The sequence below is a fragment of the Molossus molossus genome, unplaced genomic scaffold (genome assembly GCF_014108415.1).
Source record: "Molossus molossus isolate mMolMol1 unplaced genomic scaffold, mMolMol1.p scaffold_m16_p_10, whole genome shotgun sequence".
Classification (NCBI taxonomy): domain Eukaryota; kingdom Metazoa; phylum Chordata; class Mammalia; order Chiroptera; family Molossidae; genus Molossus; species Molossus molossus.
The window spans coordinates 20280596-20301740 of NW_023425345.1; the positions used below are offsets into that span (position 1 = coordinate 20280596).

Consider the following 21145-nt stretch of genomic DNA (forward strand, 5'->3'; position numbering starts at 1 on the left):
GGATATACAATTCTGATTCAAGAGCAGTTCTTTAAAAAATTCTTCACAGTATGATTAACCTTTTATATCACTTACATCTTCTTGATTTGCCACATCCTATCCTGAGTCTGAAAAAGTGACCATCAAAATTCCAATTTTATTCATTTATTTATTTATTTAATCCTCACCCAAGGACAATTTTTTTTTTCTTTTTTTGCATTTATCTTCAGACAGAGCAGAAGGGAAAGAGGGAAAAAGAGAGAGAGAGAGAAACATTGACATGAGAGAGACACATCAACTGGTCACCACTCACACGACCCCAACTGGGGCCAGGGACAAACTGCAACCGAGATATGAGTCCTTAGTGGGAACCGAACCTGAACTCTTTGGTCCGTGGGCCAATGCTCTAACTGCTGAGCAAAACTGGCCAGGGCGAAATTCCAATTTTATAACAGTCAACTTCAAACGTTTTTTACTATGACCTACAGTTTGAAAGTCTTTGACATTGGATTCCAGTATGAAAATATATACAGACCATCTTCCCAGAAACATACTCATATATCTAAATAAAATGTCATGCAATGATACTAACATATATCATTCTACTCTTTCCTATCTTATTCTAGCTCATTTAAAAGATAACCATTAAATTGATTCCATAATTCATGGATGGGATGCTACCTATAGTTTTTATAACATTATGGGATGTTACCCATAATATAATACATCTACAATGATAATAACCACATTTTACATGCCTATACATCTGCACATATATGACTGTGTGTGCATGTGCATAGACATATGTCTTTGCAGCATCTATAGACCTTAGTCATTTTCAGCTGCAGTGGTCACTGTCATCTGTATCCCCATATGGGCACAAGTTCTAAATCCTGATGTAAACCAGCACACTGGCTGCCCCACCCACTATATTGGTTCTTTAAGCACTGTATGGAAATTTCCAGTTTTGATCAACCTGAGGTCAGCTCTTCAGGAATCACAACTGAGCAAGGAAAACATGGGAGCCGTATTTTCTGAGAACGCATCAGACAAGGCCATTTGAAGCTACTGGGCTGCTGGGGAGGATATGAACCCTCTGGAAGACGTCACAGCTTATTGAAAAAAGCAGAGGCAACAGAGGTCAAATCTCAACCCTGACAATAAGTAGTTGTTGAAGTTGGACAAGTTATATGACCTCAGTTATCATCAATTTATCCATCTCTCTTAGCTGAAAAGAATAACTTATGTAGAGTTTACAATGTTGCATATCAAAGAAACTATTGCATAAAACCACCTAGCACCATGCTTGGCACAAGGTGGGTATTTGGTAAGTATTAGTTCTTCCCTGATGCTGGAGAGCAGAAAAAGTAAGCATGCTTTTTAAGTGTTCTCTCTTTCTCATAAGGACCAGACTTGGTTCCATTTCTTGGTTCTCCACGAATCTCACCATGGGAATGGTCACCTCCTGCAGTTCCTGACTCCTGAACCAGAGGCTGAGCCTTCCTCAGTTCCAGAGCTGCCTGCTTCTACAGACAACCTCACAGCATCGTATCCCAACAGTGTCTGACCAAAAGACGCGTGATCTCTACCCAAGACCACTTGATATGTCCTGCCTTGGATCTTACAGGAAACCAGGGGAACATGAGTCATGAGTTTAAGGGGAAAAGCATTTCTCAGCCACAGTGTTTTCATCAGGCAAGATCCACCTGCCCACATCAGATCCTGGCTCTGAAGAAAACGTTGACTAGGAAAGAAAGTGGGTCACGCCCAGCATGACTCTGAAGCCATTCTCAGAATCTATAGCTTCCAGACCTGTCTCTGGAGAAAAGTTACGTGTGTAGTAAGGGAAGAAGAGGGAAGAAGGTGAAGACTTTGGAAGGACATGTGTGAAACGTACTTGAAACTAAGATGAAACTCCAAACTACTGACACGGAATCGAGGCTTTTTCTTTAAAATTGTCTTACCTGGGAATATCTTCTTCAATTGTTGCACACCCATAAAGAAACACAATCACTCCAATTATAGAAGATGGGATGAGGAATGATGTATATAATCCCAGCCAAGCAAAATACAGTCCAATTTTTTCTCCAAAATACTTCCTGGAAAAGAAAGTGTAACACATATTAAGAGCATTATATACTTTCCTCATTTCTGTTGGTTCTAAATGTGACATGGGTCAGCATAAGTAAAAAGTAGTGAAAGTTACACGAGGAAAGGGGGACCTCAGCACAATGAACCAACAGCTGGTCTTTTTTGAAATGAATTACATTCCACTGGAATCACATACGCACACCTGTCCTGGATGCTCATGTGAGATCACTACAAGAAGGAATCCAGTCCTAACAGCAAACAAAATGTATCCCATAAATTTTGGCATCCTCACCAGACAAACATGAATAACACACCATCATTTCATGAGTGCCATGAAACCCACAGAAAAACACACCTTTTGGAACAAGCTTATTTAAACAAAACACACAAATTATATACTTGAGGATATACACTTATGTACATATACTAACATCAACATTCAGAAAAATGACTAGAATAAATTAGATAAAGTAGTAATGATTTATTTTGCTAATAAAATTATGGATGATTTTTATTTCTTTGTTTTTTTTTTTTTAATCTTTCTGTATTTTTAGCTCTACTTTGTTAATGAATTACTCTTATAATTTTTTTAATCTATTCATTTAAAAAAGAAAATCTACCAACCCATATCTTTTTTTTTAATCCCTACCTCAGTTAGTAAATTATCACAGAAGCCTCTGAAATAAGTATTGGTTCAGGACACCTGATGGAAAAAAATGTAACCCACAGAGAAGCAATGTGTTTTATTTCTCAGGAGCCTCTGACGTTAGATCCAGGAGCGACATGGGGGCTTAGCCCACTCTCTGATGGAAACACAGAGCATGAGGAGAATAGTGAACTGTCTCTTTATCCACTACCAGAGGGGCTGCTCCCAGTTAGAACGCAGAACACTGCGGGGAAATGTAGCTTCCACCCTAACAACAAGAGAAGTCTGGATCACCTGTAAAATCAAAACTTTTCTCGAACACACCAGGTAGTGGAGGAGGTTGCAAGGGAACCAGGTGAACTAACTTTTGAAAAGAGAGAGAGAAGCCCTTCCAAGGAAAGATGAGACGCAAATAGTTTCACAGTTAGCAGAGCATGGGAGGAAAAGTGGTTGCCATGAAAGTGAGAAGAAGTAGAGAAAACTTTAATTTCTAGAAGGATGAGTGTAGGTTAACATGACAGGTTAGAATAACTGGGAGCGCCAGACGCAAGAGGAGCTTGCACTCATTCATAAATTCCTATGCAACGACCACCACGCGGCAGTCACGAGGAGGATAACGGACAGTGCAGGAAAATGGGGAGAGCTCCTTTAGTTCCACACAGTCAGGAAAGCCCACCCTTACCCCAGGACCATCTCCCATTCTAATCGAAAGCCTTCAGCACCGAGTAGCAAGGTCAGCAGTCTGCTGCTGGGGAGGGGAAGGAGGCAGACCGCTCTGTGGCAAAGGCCTGCTGAGAGCTGAGGGTGAAAAGGAACAGGAGAACAAAGTCTCAGCCCTCCGTAGCTTACAGGGAGCACATGGAAACAGCGTCCCACTGCTGACGAAATCTGAAATCTGTGGTCCAGTGAAGGTGACTCTAGCAATGACAAAATTCAAACCAACTCATCCTCTGACGACATTGGCTCTGCTCCCCCCACTCACAGCCTGACAGAGAGAATAAGCACATCCAGGGGTAAACACCATTTACCTGGTTCTCACTGCCCTTTCATACACAATGTCCAGAAGTCAATAAAAGGTCTTGAGACATGTAAAAAAATAATAAACCCATTTTTATTGTCAATAAATAAGGACCACAACAAAACCAATGTTGATCTAGATGCCAGAATTATCAAAGACTTTAAAATAATTAAAATGAATAGGTTAAGGAAGAATTTCATGCAAAAGAGAAAATGTGGAATTTCCATAGAGAGACAGAAATAAAAGTGTAAAATTGAAATGCTATAAAATAAAACAGCAAATGATATCAGATATGAAAATGTCTTTATTAGAGCGCCTTAGCAGGAGACTGAACACAGCCAAGGAAAGACTCAATAAACTTGAATGTAAGGACGTCCAAGGACTGGACAATGATCAGGGGCTAGTGAGTGGTACCCTTTGTGCTATAACAGAGATCACAGAACATAGGCTCTGGAGTGGGACAAGGTGGGCATGAATCTGGCCTCTGCTGTTTCCTAACTTGGGAAAGTTTCTCAACTTCTCTCAGCTTCATTTTTTCCATTTAATAATATGTTAATGTGAAAATTAAATGAACAAGATATATGAGGACTCATTAAGCAAGTAATAAATAGTATCTACTGTTGATTATATTATTCTGAAAATCCATGTTATCTACTACATTAAAACGAAGAACTTCTGCTCATCAAATCACACTATTGAGTGAAAAGACATGCCACAGAATAGGAGAAAATATTTCCATATGTGTATCCAACAATGGACTTGTATCCACAATACATAAAGAACTTATACAGATCAATAAGAATTAGGCAGATAGTCCAATAGAAAAATGAGCAAAAGACTTGAAGGGACACTTCATTTTTTAAAAAAATGACCAATAAACATATAAAAAGGTGCTCAACTTCCCTAATTATTAGATCACCAGATAAATGCAAATGAAATCACCATGCATTTATGAGAATGGCAAAAATGAAAAAGAGGAAAATACCAAGTGTTGGCCAAATATGGAGAAACCAGTATGCTCACATGATGCAGGTGGGAGGTATACAGATTGAGCCATTTTTTAAAAACTGATTAGCAGTATCTACTACAGCTAAGAATGGGTTTTACCAATGATCCAACAACTCTACTCCTAAGTATATACCCAGTAGAAATGAATATACGTGCATCAAAAGATACGCACAAGAGATTCACAGCAGCACTATTTGTAACAGCCTCAAATACGAAACTACCCAAATGCTTATAAATAATAGAATGGATAAATACATTGTGATATACTTGCCCAATGGGAATGAACAAATTACAGGAACACACAACAAATCTCTCAAGCATAACATTGAACAAAAGAAGCCAGACACCACAGAATATATCTACTGTATTCATCTATTTATATGAAGTTCAAAAACAAAATAACTGTTCTAGAAGTCCAGGTAGTAGTTAGCCTTAGGAAGGTAGTGACTAGAAGGGAGTGTAGTGGGGATTGGGGGGTGGGAAGGGAATTTGGGGGTGTTAATGTTTTTCTTTGATCTGGATACTGATTGTACGGGTGTGTTCACTTTGCAAAAATTCAGCAAGCTGTATATTTATTATATCTGTACCTTTCTATATGTATATTATTATACTTTGGTTTGAAAATGTTTTTTAAAAGATACCACATGTCCTATAACCTGCAGGACAACAGATTCCCTGGAGATCATTTGTCCATTCTCTTGCCTTCAAGTCAGACAGCATTTAATCCATGTCAGACATACATATTTTTCAGGCTTCATCCGTCACCAGACCTGAAGGGCAGTTTTCACCTGAATGATGTACAAAGGCCAGGCTAGTCGAAGACAAGAACGTGGCAGCCAGCCTTGAAATGCAAGGTTGGCGTTTGCCCGGGCAGCCCAAGTCAGCAATGGAGGCCAAAGGATGCCTGCACCATTCCCAAGTGATCAGATCACAAGTTGAGCAAGAGATGATTAGCATGGAGCAGATGCCAGCAGGGCATGTTCCAGGGCAGCTGGCCCTGTCAGCTGGAGAAGGAAACTTCTGCTCTCAACTCCTGCCAAGCCCACATCACCTTCCTTCCTGCTCTCACAAAAAGCTGTCGGGCTTTCCTGGGCCCTCAGGAAGTGGATTAAAGGCAAACAGATTCGGGTGTCCTTAGTAACATTATGGGCAGATGTCCAAAGAGAAAGTGCTGAGTCTTTAATTAAAGTTCACAATGGCTCTCTGAAAGACAACCTGGGATTTCCCAGCAACAGAAAGAGCCAGGCAAGACAGCAAAGGCCTCTCCTTGGTGAAGCCATGAGATGGGGCCAACGTGGACTAAATATTCAGTCAATTCAAGGCTCAAGCTCCCTGACAGAATGGTTTCTCCCATCTCAAGGGTATCCCCACCACCATTCCCTTTAAAAGGTAGTATCCAGCTGAGGAAGAAGTGTGTCCACCCTTATGATGGAAAAGGAGAGAGAGCTTCTGACCCAAAGACTGTCCCCTGGGAGATTCCTGGTTTAGACCTCAGAGCCCTACACTGATCAAAACTCATTTCATTTTCTCCTGTTGTTCCCCATTTTGACTCTGCTCCAACTCATTGGCCCTTTATGTTCCTCATACACACAACACCTGATCCCACCTCAGGGCCTTTGCTATGACTGCCCTCTGCCCGAAACACCCCTTCCTCAGACTTCACACTCACCTCCTCAGTCTTTCTCCAACATCACCTCCTCAGAAAGGCCTTCTCTAATCACCCTATCCCAAACGTCACCAACCTCCACCTTGCTTCACTTTTCTTCATAACACTTATCATTACCTAGCATTGTTTTCTCATTTACTGGTGTTTTTGTCCATCTCCACTACTGGAACGTAAGCTTCATGAGAGCGGATACTCTTTCTGTCCTGTTCGCTGTTATCCCCTTAGTGCCTGGAATATGCCTGAGACATAGCAATGGCTTAATAAGCATTTGTTTAATGGATGGCTAAATCCTCACAATAACCCCAGAAGGGAGCTACTAGGCCTGTTCCTCTTCTATGCAGGGGGTGAGACAGCTCAGAGAAGCTGAGTAACTGGTGTAAGGTCACACAGCTAACAAGATAGAACCCGGACTCCAATTCTGGGCTGCCTGATTTCCAGCCTATACTTTACCCATGACAGGTGTCTCTTAGGTCACAGGGTAGATGATAATGCTGACTTCAGCCTCCCAGTTTGCAAAATATTATGATTTATTTTTCTACATTAATGGAAAATTAAAAAGAACCCTAAGGATAATCCAAAACAAAATTCTACACTCAGTGATTTACAAAATCTTATAACCCCCAGAAGCTCCTTTACATCAAAAAAGGTAGTCATGGTATGTGTTCCAACTTCTATTTGTTAAATAATCAGTATATAAAATGATTATTTAGACAGTTTCTGTTTGTTAATGAGCAGCATGAGAGCTTCCAAGTACACATGAGATGGTGACTAGACACATGCTCATGGCTAGTCCCCCAGTCATTTATCAACTAGTGGTTTGGGCCATGTTATATCATTTTCATTTTCATTCTCAAATATTGTTTGGTGGTGGTGGTGTTTTTTTTCACCCATGACCAATTTTTAAATAAAGATGAAAACATAGGAAACACTGATGGTGAAATATAGCATGTTAACATAAAAATGACAAGAAAGAATTTGATAAATTTGCCTTGATGATATTCACGCAGATCCATAAAATGTATACAACTGATCAAAACTATCATACAACATATAAAGATATGTCATTACCAAAAATGTTAAAAGGGGGAGGGGGTCTGGCCAGTGTGGCTCAGTGGTTTAGCGTCGACCCATGCACCAAGAGGTTGTCAGTTCAATACCCAATCCCCAGGTTGTGAGCCCAATCCCCGGGGCGGGGGCATGCAGAAGGCAGCCAATCGATGTTCTCTCTCATCAGTGTTTCTATCTCTCTCTCTCCTTCTTACTTCCTCTCTTTCTAAAAATCATTAAAGGGGAAAAAAAATTTTTAAAGGGACAGGGAGAGTTATTATATCCAATTAGCTTTTTATTTATTGGGAGTTAATGTTTGCCCCTGATTGCCATGTGTCATCTGCAGAAAAGTCCTTGCAAACATAGCCTAAAACTTTCTCTTAGCTCATCATTTAGGAACGAAGGATAAATATTAGATAATAAACCAGCTAAATTTTTCACCGAAACTGCAAATATGCCAAATTTCAGGTCATAAAAGTATTGTTTCTTCTATTTTGAAGCTATAATATGATGATAAATTTTAATCTAAATTTTCATATTTATCATTACCCAAGCCAAAATGACATTCTGTTATTTAAAAATGTATTTGCTGGAACATTTTTTTCTTGCACAATTTAATGTACTAGCATTAGTGTGTGCCACCTTTGTTAAAAAGGAAAAGGCTAAACTTGTCTGTATATATGAAGAATATTATAAAAGATTGTATGTAATGAATGTTGTAGTACAATATCCATTACTATCTATTTAAAATATGTTTACTTAGAGTCATTTCTTCATCATTTTCCACATCATATTGACTTAGAAACAATTCATAGGGGAGTTCAGGGATTAAACACGTGCTTCTGTGAAGGTGGCTTGTGGGGAGCTGCAGACCCACTCTCCACCCAGCCCCACCCAACTCCATGCCCCAACAGGGTGACTTCAGTGGATGGTGTCAACCACACCCCCTGGCTCTCTGCCTGCTGGTTGACTAATGGGAAGCACCAGCAGGAAATAGAAGGGTGGTGGAATAAAGACTGAGAGGCATTGATTTCCTCCAACTGTCCGGCCTGCAGAGCCCTGGGTGGACAGTGGGGGTCACAGCTCCTGTCAGAGGCCACCATGAGCAGTAGCTTCAGCACTTCCTTCTCTGCGTTCCATAACCACCCCCTCCTCTTGCTCCTGTGATTCTGAAGGTGCCACCAACTCCCCACTGTTGCTGATCCCTGGGGCGTTCCCATCCCTTGTGGTTTTCCCTTCATCCTCAATTACCCACTTGAGTGTATTACCTCTTTCCTAAATAAAATAAGTTTTAAAAGTAAAAAAAAAAAGGGGGGGGGACAAGGGGATTTAAAAATTTCTGACCTGTTACAATCCTTTGATTTAGGAACTGAGGCTGAAGGACATTACCAGATTTGTCCAAAATCACCGCCAACAAATAGGCAGAACCGTGAGTAGAGACCAGAGCTTAACATGAGAAAAAATGAAGACCACACATCATTAAGATTGTTAGAAGAGTTGTACAAGTTAATATATAGTCAATTGCTTGAAACAGCACTTGGCACATAGTAAATATGCAGAAATGTTAGCTATCATCATCATCATCATCATTGTGTGTTAATTCCCAATGCAGTTGAGAAAAAAAGAAGATATAGACATAAAAAATGCAATCTTTCTAGCACAAATATTCTAAAATTAACCTTATTTGGTATATGGAGAAACCAAATCCCCTTCAGTATGATGAAAAGGGGGTGCTAGGGTTCATGACATGATGAAAGCATGGGGTAAATTCAGCCCGTGTTTCCCCTTGGCCAGGTGCCCTGTTCAGCAAATATCCTGCACAGCTGTCACAGAATGGCCCTGCTTCAAGGTCCCCCAGCAAGTAGGTGTCACCATTGAATGAAAATAACCTTCAACTCACTGAGTTACAAATATCCTCTGAGACAACAAACAAAAAATGCTTTTTAAATTCTGAAGCGAAAAATTCTAGCACAAGTTACTGTAACTTCCTTACTCCACATAAAAAGAGGATGAATAACTGTTTTGACTTTGCTATTCCATAATGTGTGTGGGTGGCAGGAAAAAAAAATAAACCTTTTCCATCAAAAGAATTGTTCTTCAGCGTTCTTCAATATTCTCAAGGGGAAGAAGGACCACTACTATGACATGTAACAATCATGCCAAGCAACCAGTTATATTTTATGTTAAAAGTTTGGTGAAGAAATGTCTTGATACAAAACATAGCATTTACTGAAAGCTCATGGACAATGTTGGTGCAGATGCTTTTGAAGAACACCTGACGTCACGGTGGGACCACCGGGGAAGCTCCTCACCAAGACAGGGCCATGTTCATCCTGAGCTCTGCAGCCCCTGTCCCTCCCTCGGTGTCTATCCATGTGAAACCTCAACTCTGGCTGTTTTCCTTTTAAATCCCAGGTGTAATTCTCACCTTAAAATAACCCTGTTTGTTCTGTTGCTGGACATGCATCTTTTTGGGGGGGGGGTGACTTCTCTCATCCACCGAGGAAGGAAAGAGGAGGACATTTATTAAACACCTACATAGTTTTTTTTACATACATGGATAATTTCATCCCACCCCACGAGTTAGGAATTATTACCTCAATTTGCATTTAAGGAAAACAAGCCTCAAAGAAGTTTAATCTCTTGCCCAAGGTCCACATTCGGTTAGCTACACATCTGCATTTCCAACCAAAGTCTACCTTGAAAGTCTTCCATCCCTTCTAATGCCTCACTGTTCTGCCAATTCCAGATCTTTTCTTTCCACTACTAATTGTACCTCCCTCCTCTACCACTAAAATATGACTAATGGATAAGAGATTAGGAATAATTGTATACGACACACACATACACGCAGAGAAAATACAAAATAGGAAAAATCTCCATTGTTTCATCATGATCCAGAAGATCACTATGTGCCCAAATGAGTCATGTTAAAAATTACAGAACAATAAAAATAAAAAACTTCCAAATTGTTTTTCCATCTATTAAGCATTAGTCTGAGCACCATAAATATTTTTCTTAGGAGTTAGTCAGAATAGTTTTCTCCCTCCACTCTCTCCAAGATGGACCTCCTTTGTCTCTGAGAATGTCCACTCCCTTAGCTCCAGCCTTTGATGTGGGGTGAACGGTAAATGATAGAAAGGAACAACATGAGCACAACAGTTACACATAAAAGAAACCTGAAAGGCTTTCAAAGCGAAGACCATCTAAACCATATCCTCACACACCTGATTGAGAGGAAAGATGTTTAGGCTTGCCCAGGCTCCATGGGAGACTCTCAAGCCCATCCCATCTCTCTAACCAAATCGTTCCTTCCTCAGATCCCTCACCAGCAATGAGCACTGCTGGCAGGCAGGTGTCTTCATACCTCACCTGTTACATTCTAAAACTTAGTTCCTCTGCATTGGACTGCTGCTTTATTATTATAATAAACCACCTTGAGAATCTGCACCACAGTTTAGAGTATATGATGTACCTTCACACACCCTACCACATGCAATCCTCCCAACCACTCTTTGACAAAGATAGTGAAGGTCGCAGATTTAGACAACTGGCCCTGCCCTGCTGGTGTGGCTCAGTTGGTTGAGTGCCGTCCTATGCACCTGGAGGCTGCCTGTTTGTGCAGGAGGCAGCCAATCAATGTTTCTCTCTCATTGATGTTTCTCTCTCTCTCTCTCCCCCAACCCTTCTTCTGTTTTAAATTTTTTTTAAAAAAGTAAGAAAAAAATATTAAACAACTGGCCTAAAGCCAAGCAGCTATGGCAGAGGATGCTGGGACTGATACTATGTCTTTTGCCTCCATTGCCTGAGCTCATTCAGCTCTACTCTCTTGTTATTTAAGTGGTTGTGCTTTGTCTTCTCAGCCTTGCTGCAAGCATCTCAAGAACGTATATATCTTTTTCTTCCTACCTGGGCATTACACAAGGTTCTGCCCTTTCCCAGAACATGATGAATCCTCATTGGGTGATGAATGATGAACATGTGAAGTGAGCACCTCTGTGTGTCAGGTAACGGCAAGTAAAAGCACGAAAGCTTCAGGTGATTTGCATGGAAACCACTTAGGAATAAAGTCTTCAGAGGCAGCACCAGTCTCTGTGACCAGGCTCCTATTCCCTGGAATAATATTCATATGGGTAGCCTTTGTCTCTCCATGAGCTTTCGCCCAGCATCTTTTAACTTAAGGACTAAAGGAAGAGGGGCTTCTCTGAGAGTAGAGGCCATCTTGGTCCCTGCGCCTTCTTCTCGTTGGTATACCAATGTAGAATCCCAGCAGAACTTAAGGCTTAAGTCAAAGGTTACACGCTTTTGGATCACTGGCAGGGGTCCTGAGGTATCTGAGTAGAACAATGCTATTACCTGGAGGACCGCTCCAAAATTTGAGGACAGATGCTCCTGAACATGGCAAGCCCAGAAGAATTTAGCTTCCAGATCTTAGGGAAAGGTTATGAAATCCTTATCCAAACCTCTCCCAAAGTGCTTTCAGAACCCTGGACATATGACAGCAAATGCATGAAAGATAAATATCTCTTTAAAATACACACAGAAAGAATTGAGGTGAAAGAAAGGAAATGAGCTTTAAAATAACCAGATGTGAAAACTGGCATGAGCTTGGAGGACATAAAAAAGCCATCAGAGGTAAGGAGTTCACAGGAGTCACTTAGCTGTCACTTAAGGCACCAACTAAGAATCCTCAGGATTGCAGATAATAAAAGAAATAGTCTCTAGATGAGGTCTGAGGTCATGGTAGCAATAATCAGCTGCAATTATTGAGGGTCTAGAGAGAAGTAAAGATTCAATCATATGTCTTTCACCTTATGTTGAGGATGCAGAGGAGACAAGGTCTTGGGAATAAAAGTAGCAAGAAAGAGGAAAAGAGAAGAGAGCAGTGTCCCCATGTGAACTTGATCCCCTTAGAACCTGGCATGTGGCAACATGAGCTGGGAAGATGAAGAGAACAATGTGGGACTTATAACAATATCTCTCAAGTCAGACTTTGGATGCTTTTCCCAACAATGCTTTCTTATTATTTCAGGGTAAATGCACCACAAACATATGGATTTGATTGTATCTCCCCACCCCCATCTTCCTCTCCTTATGCCAGAAAAACGCACACAGATTTCAAAATGAAAAGGAAAAAAAAAAAAAAAACTAAAGAACAGCCAGGGACCAAAATGTATAGTATGGTTTTAAGCAAGCTTGGAACATGTTAGCAAAATAATTGTCTCTGGTCAACAAATCCAAATGGCACTGGCACCATCCCTGTCATTAACACTGACTGCCAGGAAAGTAGTGGCAATTGGTAGGTGCAGACGTGAGGACTAGAAAGAAATGACCCCAAAATGTCTGACACCTCCATGGGTAAGGTGACACATCATTTCCTTACAGTTCTAAGACCAATGCATAGGGGTGAATCCACTTCTGTCCTCAGACTTTATCAAAGGGGTGGTGTCCAGCTGTTCTCCATCTCCACTGGAAAGGGAACAAAACGGCCTCCAACAGAATGGAGGGAATGCAATTTCAACATCAAAAGGAATGACCACTTGTAATTCACTCTTACAACAATATATATTAATCGCATGCCTATACATTAATTTATTTACAAATATTTATTCAGTGTCTACTCTAATAAGGACTGCATCATGTGCCAGACACTAATCGGAATGATTTTCAAATATTATTCCAATACTCACAACAGCACTACAACAGGGTATTATTAACCCCATTCTATAGATAAAGACTGAGACACAGAGAAGTTAGAGGAGTTTCCCAACGTCGTAAAGCTAGGAAATGGTGGAATGTGGAGAAAACTCAAGTTTATTCAATTGCAATTATTTTTTCTTTATTTCCTTGAGTTTCAGCTGAATTCTGAAGGGGATTCTTTGTACCTGCCCATGTTTATTCATTTTAGGTTGAATAAATGTTGAAAAAATGAGTGAATGAGCATAAATGATGGGTTTTACCACCAATGTTCTTATCTCATAGTTCATCAATTTAAACATTCATCTTTTTTTAAGTATTAATGATATAAATATGCATCTTACAATCAATAGACTGTAAAAATCAATGAAATATGATCATCTCAAACCAAGACCAGTTTCACATGAAAACATAATGAACAATACAGGACAGTGAGATACTGTGATTTGTAAGATATATATGGTCGTTCAGATGACTAAAATATTTTTCAGATATATTTGGTCCTCATTCACTGTCCCTGGCTCACAGCTCCCAAACCCCTTGGAATTTCCTAAGAAAAGAGAACAGCAATGGTATCCTTTTTTACGTAAAGGAATTTTTGGACCCCACCCAAGGAAGTGGGCTGGTTGAGTAAAAAACAAACAAATAATAGAATACTATGCAGCTGTAAGAAAGAAAGATCTCTCATCATTTGAGAGGACATGGAGGGACGTGGAGAGTATTATCTTAAGTGAAAGAAGCCAATCAGAGAAAGATAAATATCACATGATCTCACTTATTTGTAGAATATAATGAACAAAACAAGCTGATGAACAAAATCGACCCAGAGACATAGAAGTAGGGTACAGACTGACACACCCCAGAAGAGGGGGGGGCAGAGGGGAAAGGGAAGAGATAAACCACAGAACTTGCATGTATGTGTAACCATGGACATAGACAACAACGCTGATGGGGGGGCAGGATTGGGAGGAGGATGTCAATGGAGGGAAAAGGAGAAACATCTGTAACAAAAATTAAAACAAAAACAAAACAACAGTTTCTCCTCATTTTACAGGAGTCATTTAGCACAGACCCTGGTCTCTCAGTAGCCACGTCTGATTTCTTAGGCTCCAGCAGAGCCAACCTAATGGCGAGAGGATTGAAACTTTCAGTCCCGCTCCCTGATTTCTAGGGAAGGGAGAAGGGTTTGAGGTTGAATTAATCACTGATAGCCAATAATTTCATCAATCATGACTACATAATGAAGTCTCCATAAAATCCCCAAAGGACAACTCATCAGTCCTTTTCAGAGAGCTTCCATGTTGGGAAATCAGAATACTTCCTTCCACGTGGCACTACGCTGGGCCCCAGGCTTCACCAGGACGGAAGCCCCTTTGTTCAAGACCTCGCTCTATATATCTCTTCACCTGCCCGTTGATTTGTATGGTATGCTTTACTACCATTTGTAATAAATCAGTAACCTTGTAAGTAAGTGTTTTTCTGAGTTCTGTGAGCTGCTCCAACAGATTAATCGAACCCAAGGAGGGGGTCACAGGAACCTCTAATTTGCAGCTGGCCAGTCAGAATCACAGGTAACAACCTGGGCTTGCAAGTGGCACCTGAAGTGGAGGGAAGTCTGATGCTAACGAGTCTTTCACCTGTGGAGTCTGATGCTATCTCCACGTCGACAGTGTCAGAACTGAGTTGAATTCTCAGACACCCTGCTGGTGTTGGAACTGGGTCTGGGAACTTCCGACAGTGACTGTGAAGTACCTTACAAGGTAGGTATCATACCAGACAGAGCAACCCAAAAACAGTGGGAACAATTTTAGATTTGTGACGGTGAGGAACAATCATTTGCGGAATCTCTCTTAGAGGAGGTCTTTAAAGGTTCCTTAAAGGCAGGCACTTCATCCGACCCCTTTTTGCTCCCTGAGTCCTCAACTTTGCACTATGCAAGAAAAATGGTTGTAGCTCCCCTCTGGAAGTATCAAAAAGAACAGAAAAGCCCAAGCCATCTGACATTTTAGTGATTCCTGTCCAGAGACAGAGGGTTGAATCAGATGTTCCCTGGAGAACCCTCCTAGATCCAGGATTCTATATCTAAAATAAGAAATCTGGCCCTGGCCAGTTTGGCTCAGCGGTTAGAGCATCGGCCTGCGGTCTGGAGAGACCCGGGTTCGGTTCCCGCTAAGGGCACGTACCTCGGTTGCAGTTTGTCCCCGGCCCTGGTTGGTCGTGCGGGTGGCAGCCACTCGATGTGTCCCTTCACGTCGATGTTTCTCTCTCTCTCTCCCTTCCTCTCTCTCCCTCCCACTCTGTCTGTGCAAAAAATGGAAAAATATCCTCGGGTGAGGATAAAAAAAATATAAAATAAGAAATCTGACTGGTTGCTCATTCGAGTGATTGTGGAAACTTCCTGTGCGGTGACAGTACCAAATCAAGTGCTCATTCAACGGGATTTTCTTTACTCTCTTCTCTCTAGCCAAGCTCCCTTCTCCCATTTCCACATTCTTGCTTCCTCCCCAACAAAACACACACACCATCATTTAAAAGCAGATTAACCTCTCTTCTTTATTCTCAATAATCTCAAAATCCTACTTTCCTCAGGAAGTACTCCATGGTTTTAAAGAACAGGACCAAGCAGAACCTTTGATAAGGAGTTTCTCCAGTTTTCTCCCTTCAAGATGCTGTCTCAATAGGTATAATAATCCGAAAACAACTCCTGCATGCTAAAAGCAATGGATGACAATCGGATAAACAAAATAGTCACACAGACTCAAAGACTTTCCTCATAAATGTCTTAATACTTACAAAGGAAAACCAGTAACCTCACAGTGAAGGAATCCTGCAGACCCAACCATAACACGTGATCACAGCAAACATCACCATAGCAGGGACACACGGGCAGAATGGGCCTCCTGTCGTGATGCAGTGAAAAGGGCACACATGCCCTGGCTGGTTTGGCTCAGTGGTTAGAGCGTCAGCCTGTGGTCCAGAGAGACCCGGGTTCAGTTCCCACTAAGGGCACATACCTGGGTGGCAGTTTGTCCCCAGCCCTGGTTGGTCGTGCGGGTGGCAGCCACTCGATGTGTCCCTTTTACGTCGATATGTCTCTCTCTCTCTTCCTCTCTCTCACTCCCACTCTATCTGAACAAAAAAATAGAAAAATGTCCTCAGGTGAGAATAAAAAAAAAAAAGACATGTCACTTATATAGGATTCCTACTAAAAATACACAGTCTGAATCCTGTCATGAGGTAACATCAGACAAACCCAAAGTGAGAGACCTATGACAAAATGGCCCTTTTTCAAAAATGTCAGCGTCACAAAAGACAAAGAAAAGATTACAAATTAAAGGAGACTAAAGAGATACACCAACTATAAATTGTAATATAGGACATTATTGGGGCGACTGAAATTTCAATGTGGATTGTAGAATAAATAGTGATAGAATAGCAGTGTTAAATTTCCTGGTGTTGAAAATTACACAGTAAGCCCTGGCCAGTTTGGCTCAGCGGTTAAAGCGTCAGCCTGCGGTCCGGAGAGACCCGGGTTCGGTTCCCACTAAGGGCACGTACTTCGGTTGCAGTTTGTCCCCGGCCCTCGTTGGTCGTGTGAGTGGCAGCCACTCGATGTGTCCCTTCATGTCGATGTTTCTCTCTCTCTCTCCCTTCCTCTCTCTCCCTCCCACTCTATCTGTACAAAAAATGGAAAACTATCCTCGGGTGAGGATAAAAAAAAAAAGAAAAGAAAATTACACAGTAAGAAAAAGTCCTTCTTCTTAGAAAATACACAGTTTTTAGGGATAAAGAGGCATGATGTCGGCCACATTCTCTTCAATGGCTTTATGATAATATATTCATATGTATAGAAAGAGGGAATGAGAGAGCAATGTGGCAAAATATGAACAATGAATAAATCAGAGTGCTGATGATAGGGAATTCTTTGTATTATTTCTGAAAATTTTCTGTAATTTTGAAATCATTGCAAATTAAAAAGCAAAAAGGAAACAAAACCGTTTTCTTCTCAGTTTGCAGGAGTCCTTTCGCCCAGGCCCTGGTCTCCCAGCAGCAGTGTCTGCTTTCTTAGGCTCCGGAAGCCTTCCTGGAGAAAAACGGAGAAACCTCCCTTACGGGCCCTACCTCGCAACACGTTCAGCCCTTCCTTTGATGTTAGTCGAGACTGCATGTGAACAAAGTGATAGTTGGAAATAATTATCTGAGCATAAAACAATTAGTGCGACAACCACAGAGAGAAAGTTAATAGCCATTTACGCAGGGGCAGGATGATCCCTCCCTTGTAAACACACCGGCAGTGAACCACAGCCAAAGCCGCTCTCTGCCCTTAGGAGCCGCGCGTCTTAAATCAAAGTTACAAGGTGGGGCAGGCCGTAGAGGCTGCGCATATTTTGAAGGAGGCTCTGAAAACCAGAATAAAGACCTTCCTGGGAGCCGTTTTGGAAGGGGAAAGGGAAACCTTGATGATTTCGTGAGATATTGGAACAGGTTGCAAGGCGGCAGGCCAAGGGCGTCCTTTCCTGGACCTGTTTAAGAGAAGAGGAAACCGTCTAGGAAAATGTTACAATGTGTAGAATGACACTAAAACATTTCATCATACACAGTGTGAGAGGCTGTGTGTTACTTGATTGAAGCGATGGTGCAGGTGCCAGGCAAGAAGGCCCAGGTGTTCAGCTGGCCCTCTGTACAGAAAGCCCGTGATCACAGGTGGCATTTCTGCTTTCCTGTCTCTGTCAACAAGCCCAGCTTGATCAATTAGCATACAGAGTGTCAGAAATGGATTTTCATAGGTAGAAATAATGGCCTGTTGAGTAGCACAACAAATGTTAGGAAAGGGCTCTCATTTGGTGAAATTGGAAGAATTCAAATAATGTAAAAAGGCTAGACACATTTCAGACATACTCCCTTGCTTATAAATATCCATGGAGGCCTCTATCCCATGTCCTAGAGATCATGCCTTAGGCCAAACCCCTAAATAGCCCCATGTCTAGCTGAGTCCCTGGATTCTGTTTCCCTGACACTGTTATAAAGGTGACAAAGTTCTGTCTCTAGAATTGAATCTTTCATGCAGGGAAATGATCAGAAAATACAAAAGAACAGTAAGTTGGGACATCCTGAACAGGTCATATAGAGTACTTCTCTTTCCGCGCTTGTTAATAGATGTCATTTATTTCAAAACTTCTTCAGAGGCTAACAATGTCTATCAGGAAAGAACAGCGCATGACTGAATTGGCTTAGGTCAGTCGCACCAGGTAAGTGAGGTTGGTCCTGTATAAACAGAGGGGCAGGAGGAAAGATGAGCTTTTCTTTCTGTCAGTAATTTCTAGCTTAGTTCCACTGTGGTCTGCGAATATATGCCATATGAACTCAATTCTTAAGAATCATTGAAACTTGTTTTATGAGCTAGAATATTGTCTAGCTCAGTAAATGGCCCATGTGCACATAAAAATAATGTGTTTGCTGCAGATTGGCTGCAGTGTTCTATAAATACCAATTAGGACAAGTTCATTCACAGTGTTTTTCAAGTCTACCATATCTCTTTTGATTATCTATATGTTCTCTCAATTACTGAGATTGTTGAAACCATCAGAAATAATTGTGGATTCATCTACTTCTCCTTTCTGTTTTATCTATTATTTTATTTTTAATTGAATTTTTTGGGGTGACATCGTTTAATAAAATTATATAGGTTTCATGCGTATAATTCTACAATACATCCTCTGTACACTGCATTGTATATTTACCACCCCAAGTCAAGTCTCTTCCATCACCATTTATCCCCCCTTTACACTCTCCTACCTTCCCCCTTCCCTCTGGCAATCACCATACTGTTTGTGTCCAGGAGTCTTTCTTTTTTTCCTTTGGTTAAACCCTCCCCCTTCTCACCCAGCCCCCAAGCCCCTCCCCTCCAACAGCTGTGTCTGTTCTCTGTATCCATGAGTATAAAGCTCTGCTAGCAGGTGCACACAATCCCAAATAGGCTCATTACATCTTCTTAATGACTTGGCCCCTTTATCAATATAAATATTATCTCTGTTTCTGATCATATTCCCTGCCCTAAAGCCTACTCTGTGTGATATGAATAGAGCACTCTGCTTTCTTTTGGTTGGTGTTTACATAGAGCATTCTTCTTTTTTTCCCCTTTATTGATTTTAAGGAAAGAAGAAGGGAAAGGGGTACAGAGATAGAAACGTCAATGAGAGAGAACATCGATTGGCCACCTCCTGCATTCCCCCCACTAGGGATTTGGCCCACAACCTGGGCATGTGTCCTGGCTGGGAATTGAACCAGCAACCTCTTGGTACCTGGGTCAACGCTCAACTACTGAGCCACACTGGCCAGGTACATAGTGCATTTTTTTCACCCTTTTACTTTTAACTTCTCTGTACCTTTATATTTAAAGTGCGCTTCTGGTAGGCAACACAAAGTTGGGTAATTGCTTTTTATCCAGTCTAACACTTTAGACCTCAATTTTGATGTTTAGGCTATTTATACTTTATGTAATTGCCAGATACAAATGGGTTTAGTCTACCACCTAGCTATTTTATTTTATACTTGTCAGAGCAACTATAGGGCTGACGTTGTTCCTTCAGGAATTCCCTGACTGTTGTCTAATGTCTGAAACCCGTTATTACATATGTTTTAACTACTTTAGAGTTGTTTATGGCAGAAAAGCTAGTCCTGTACCAGATACTCAATTGTGGCCATATGTGGAAGTAGGAAATGTGTGTTTAAAGGTTTCTCAGGTGGGTCTGGTGTGCTGCTAGACTTGCTTTGATTCCAAGGTTGCAGGTTTAAATGGGTGCAGGAATGTGAGTGCTGGGTAGAAGACACGGGTTCCAATGGAAAATATTCACATTTAATGTTTTTAAAACATCATTTGGACCAAGTTTAAAAGAAATGTCTACTAGCTGACATCTTCCCTGGGGCCACCAACTTCCAATATCTATGAATCTTCTTGAGTGTCAACATACCACTTAAAATGAGGCACCCAGAATTGAGCACAGTCTTCCATGGTGAACTGACAGCTCAAGGGTGGTGACACCGTAATTACCCATAATCCATACCCCATGAGTTCATTCCTTCAGTGTAAGACAAGTTCATGTTTGGCAATAAACCCAGAGCTCATGTTTAGATGTGGTCAACCCCCTTCCCGCCGGCCCCATGTCTCTCACACAAGGGCCTGCCAAATCAAATTCTCTTGGTCCTGCACTGTTACTAACCTGACTTTACATTTAGCACTATTAAATTTCACCTTGTTGGTTTTGGCTCAGGGTTCCTTCTTGTCAAGAACATTTTGAATCTTGGTTCTGTTATCTTTCAAGGTAACTCCTTTATCCAGATGTGTACCAATGAAAAATCTGATGAGTATGCCTGCCATTCTCAGAGACCCAGAACTAGTGACTAGACCCCATGACACAGCCCGTTGACTGATGCTGGCCAATCAGTGCTGCCTTTATTCCGCATAATCTCTATCCCCAGGGGAACAGAATAGAAGGAGATGAAGCACCGACAAGTAAATCCAGCTCTTAGAAAGTATCATGGCGAAACACCAGGGTGACAGTGAACTTGCAATCTGCATGGGTTCTGTATAAATGTTCCCATGAACTCTGCTGCCACTCATTCCCACAGGTGACAGATAATGTTGAAAATGGAAAAGATAGGGCCACCCTAGAGCAAGGCTGTGGGTTATTACTCCCATTTGGCTTTCATTCAGAAGTCCGGGCTCCACAGCTAATTTGTGGTGTGGCCTCAGACTACAACTCAGTCTTCCCTAAGCTTTGGTTTCCTCATCTGAAGTCTCCCTCTACAAAGACCCAGAAGAACTTTTACTGAGAGGAGACAACTCAGTAGCCTAAGAAACTCTGCTTCTTCTCCCACGAGAGACCCAGACTATGCCCCACTTCCACAGGCCTTGCTTTACCCTGGCTGTCACATACTTCTAGGAAAAGTAGTTAAGGGAACTTTCTCTATCCCTCCAATAACATTCTTTAAG

The 21145-nt window shown here is 41.4% G+C and overlaps 1 protein-coding gene across 1 annotated transcript in view; it reads right to left on the reverse strand.

The window, feature by feature from the left end:
* ANO2 (anoctamin 2) overlaps positions 1-21145 on the reverse strand; it is a 331163-nt gene that overhangs the window by 167673 nt on the left and 142345 nt on the right. Inside the window, exon 11 of the mRNA XM_036252877.1 lies at positions 1944-2078. Coding sequence (XP_036108770.1) covers positions 1944-2078 — 135 coding nt within the window. The remainder of the gene's footprint in view (positions 1-1943; positions 2079-21145) is intronic.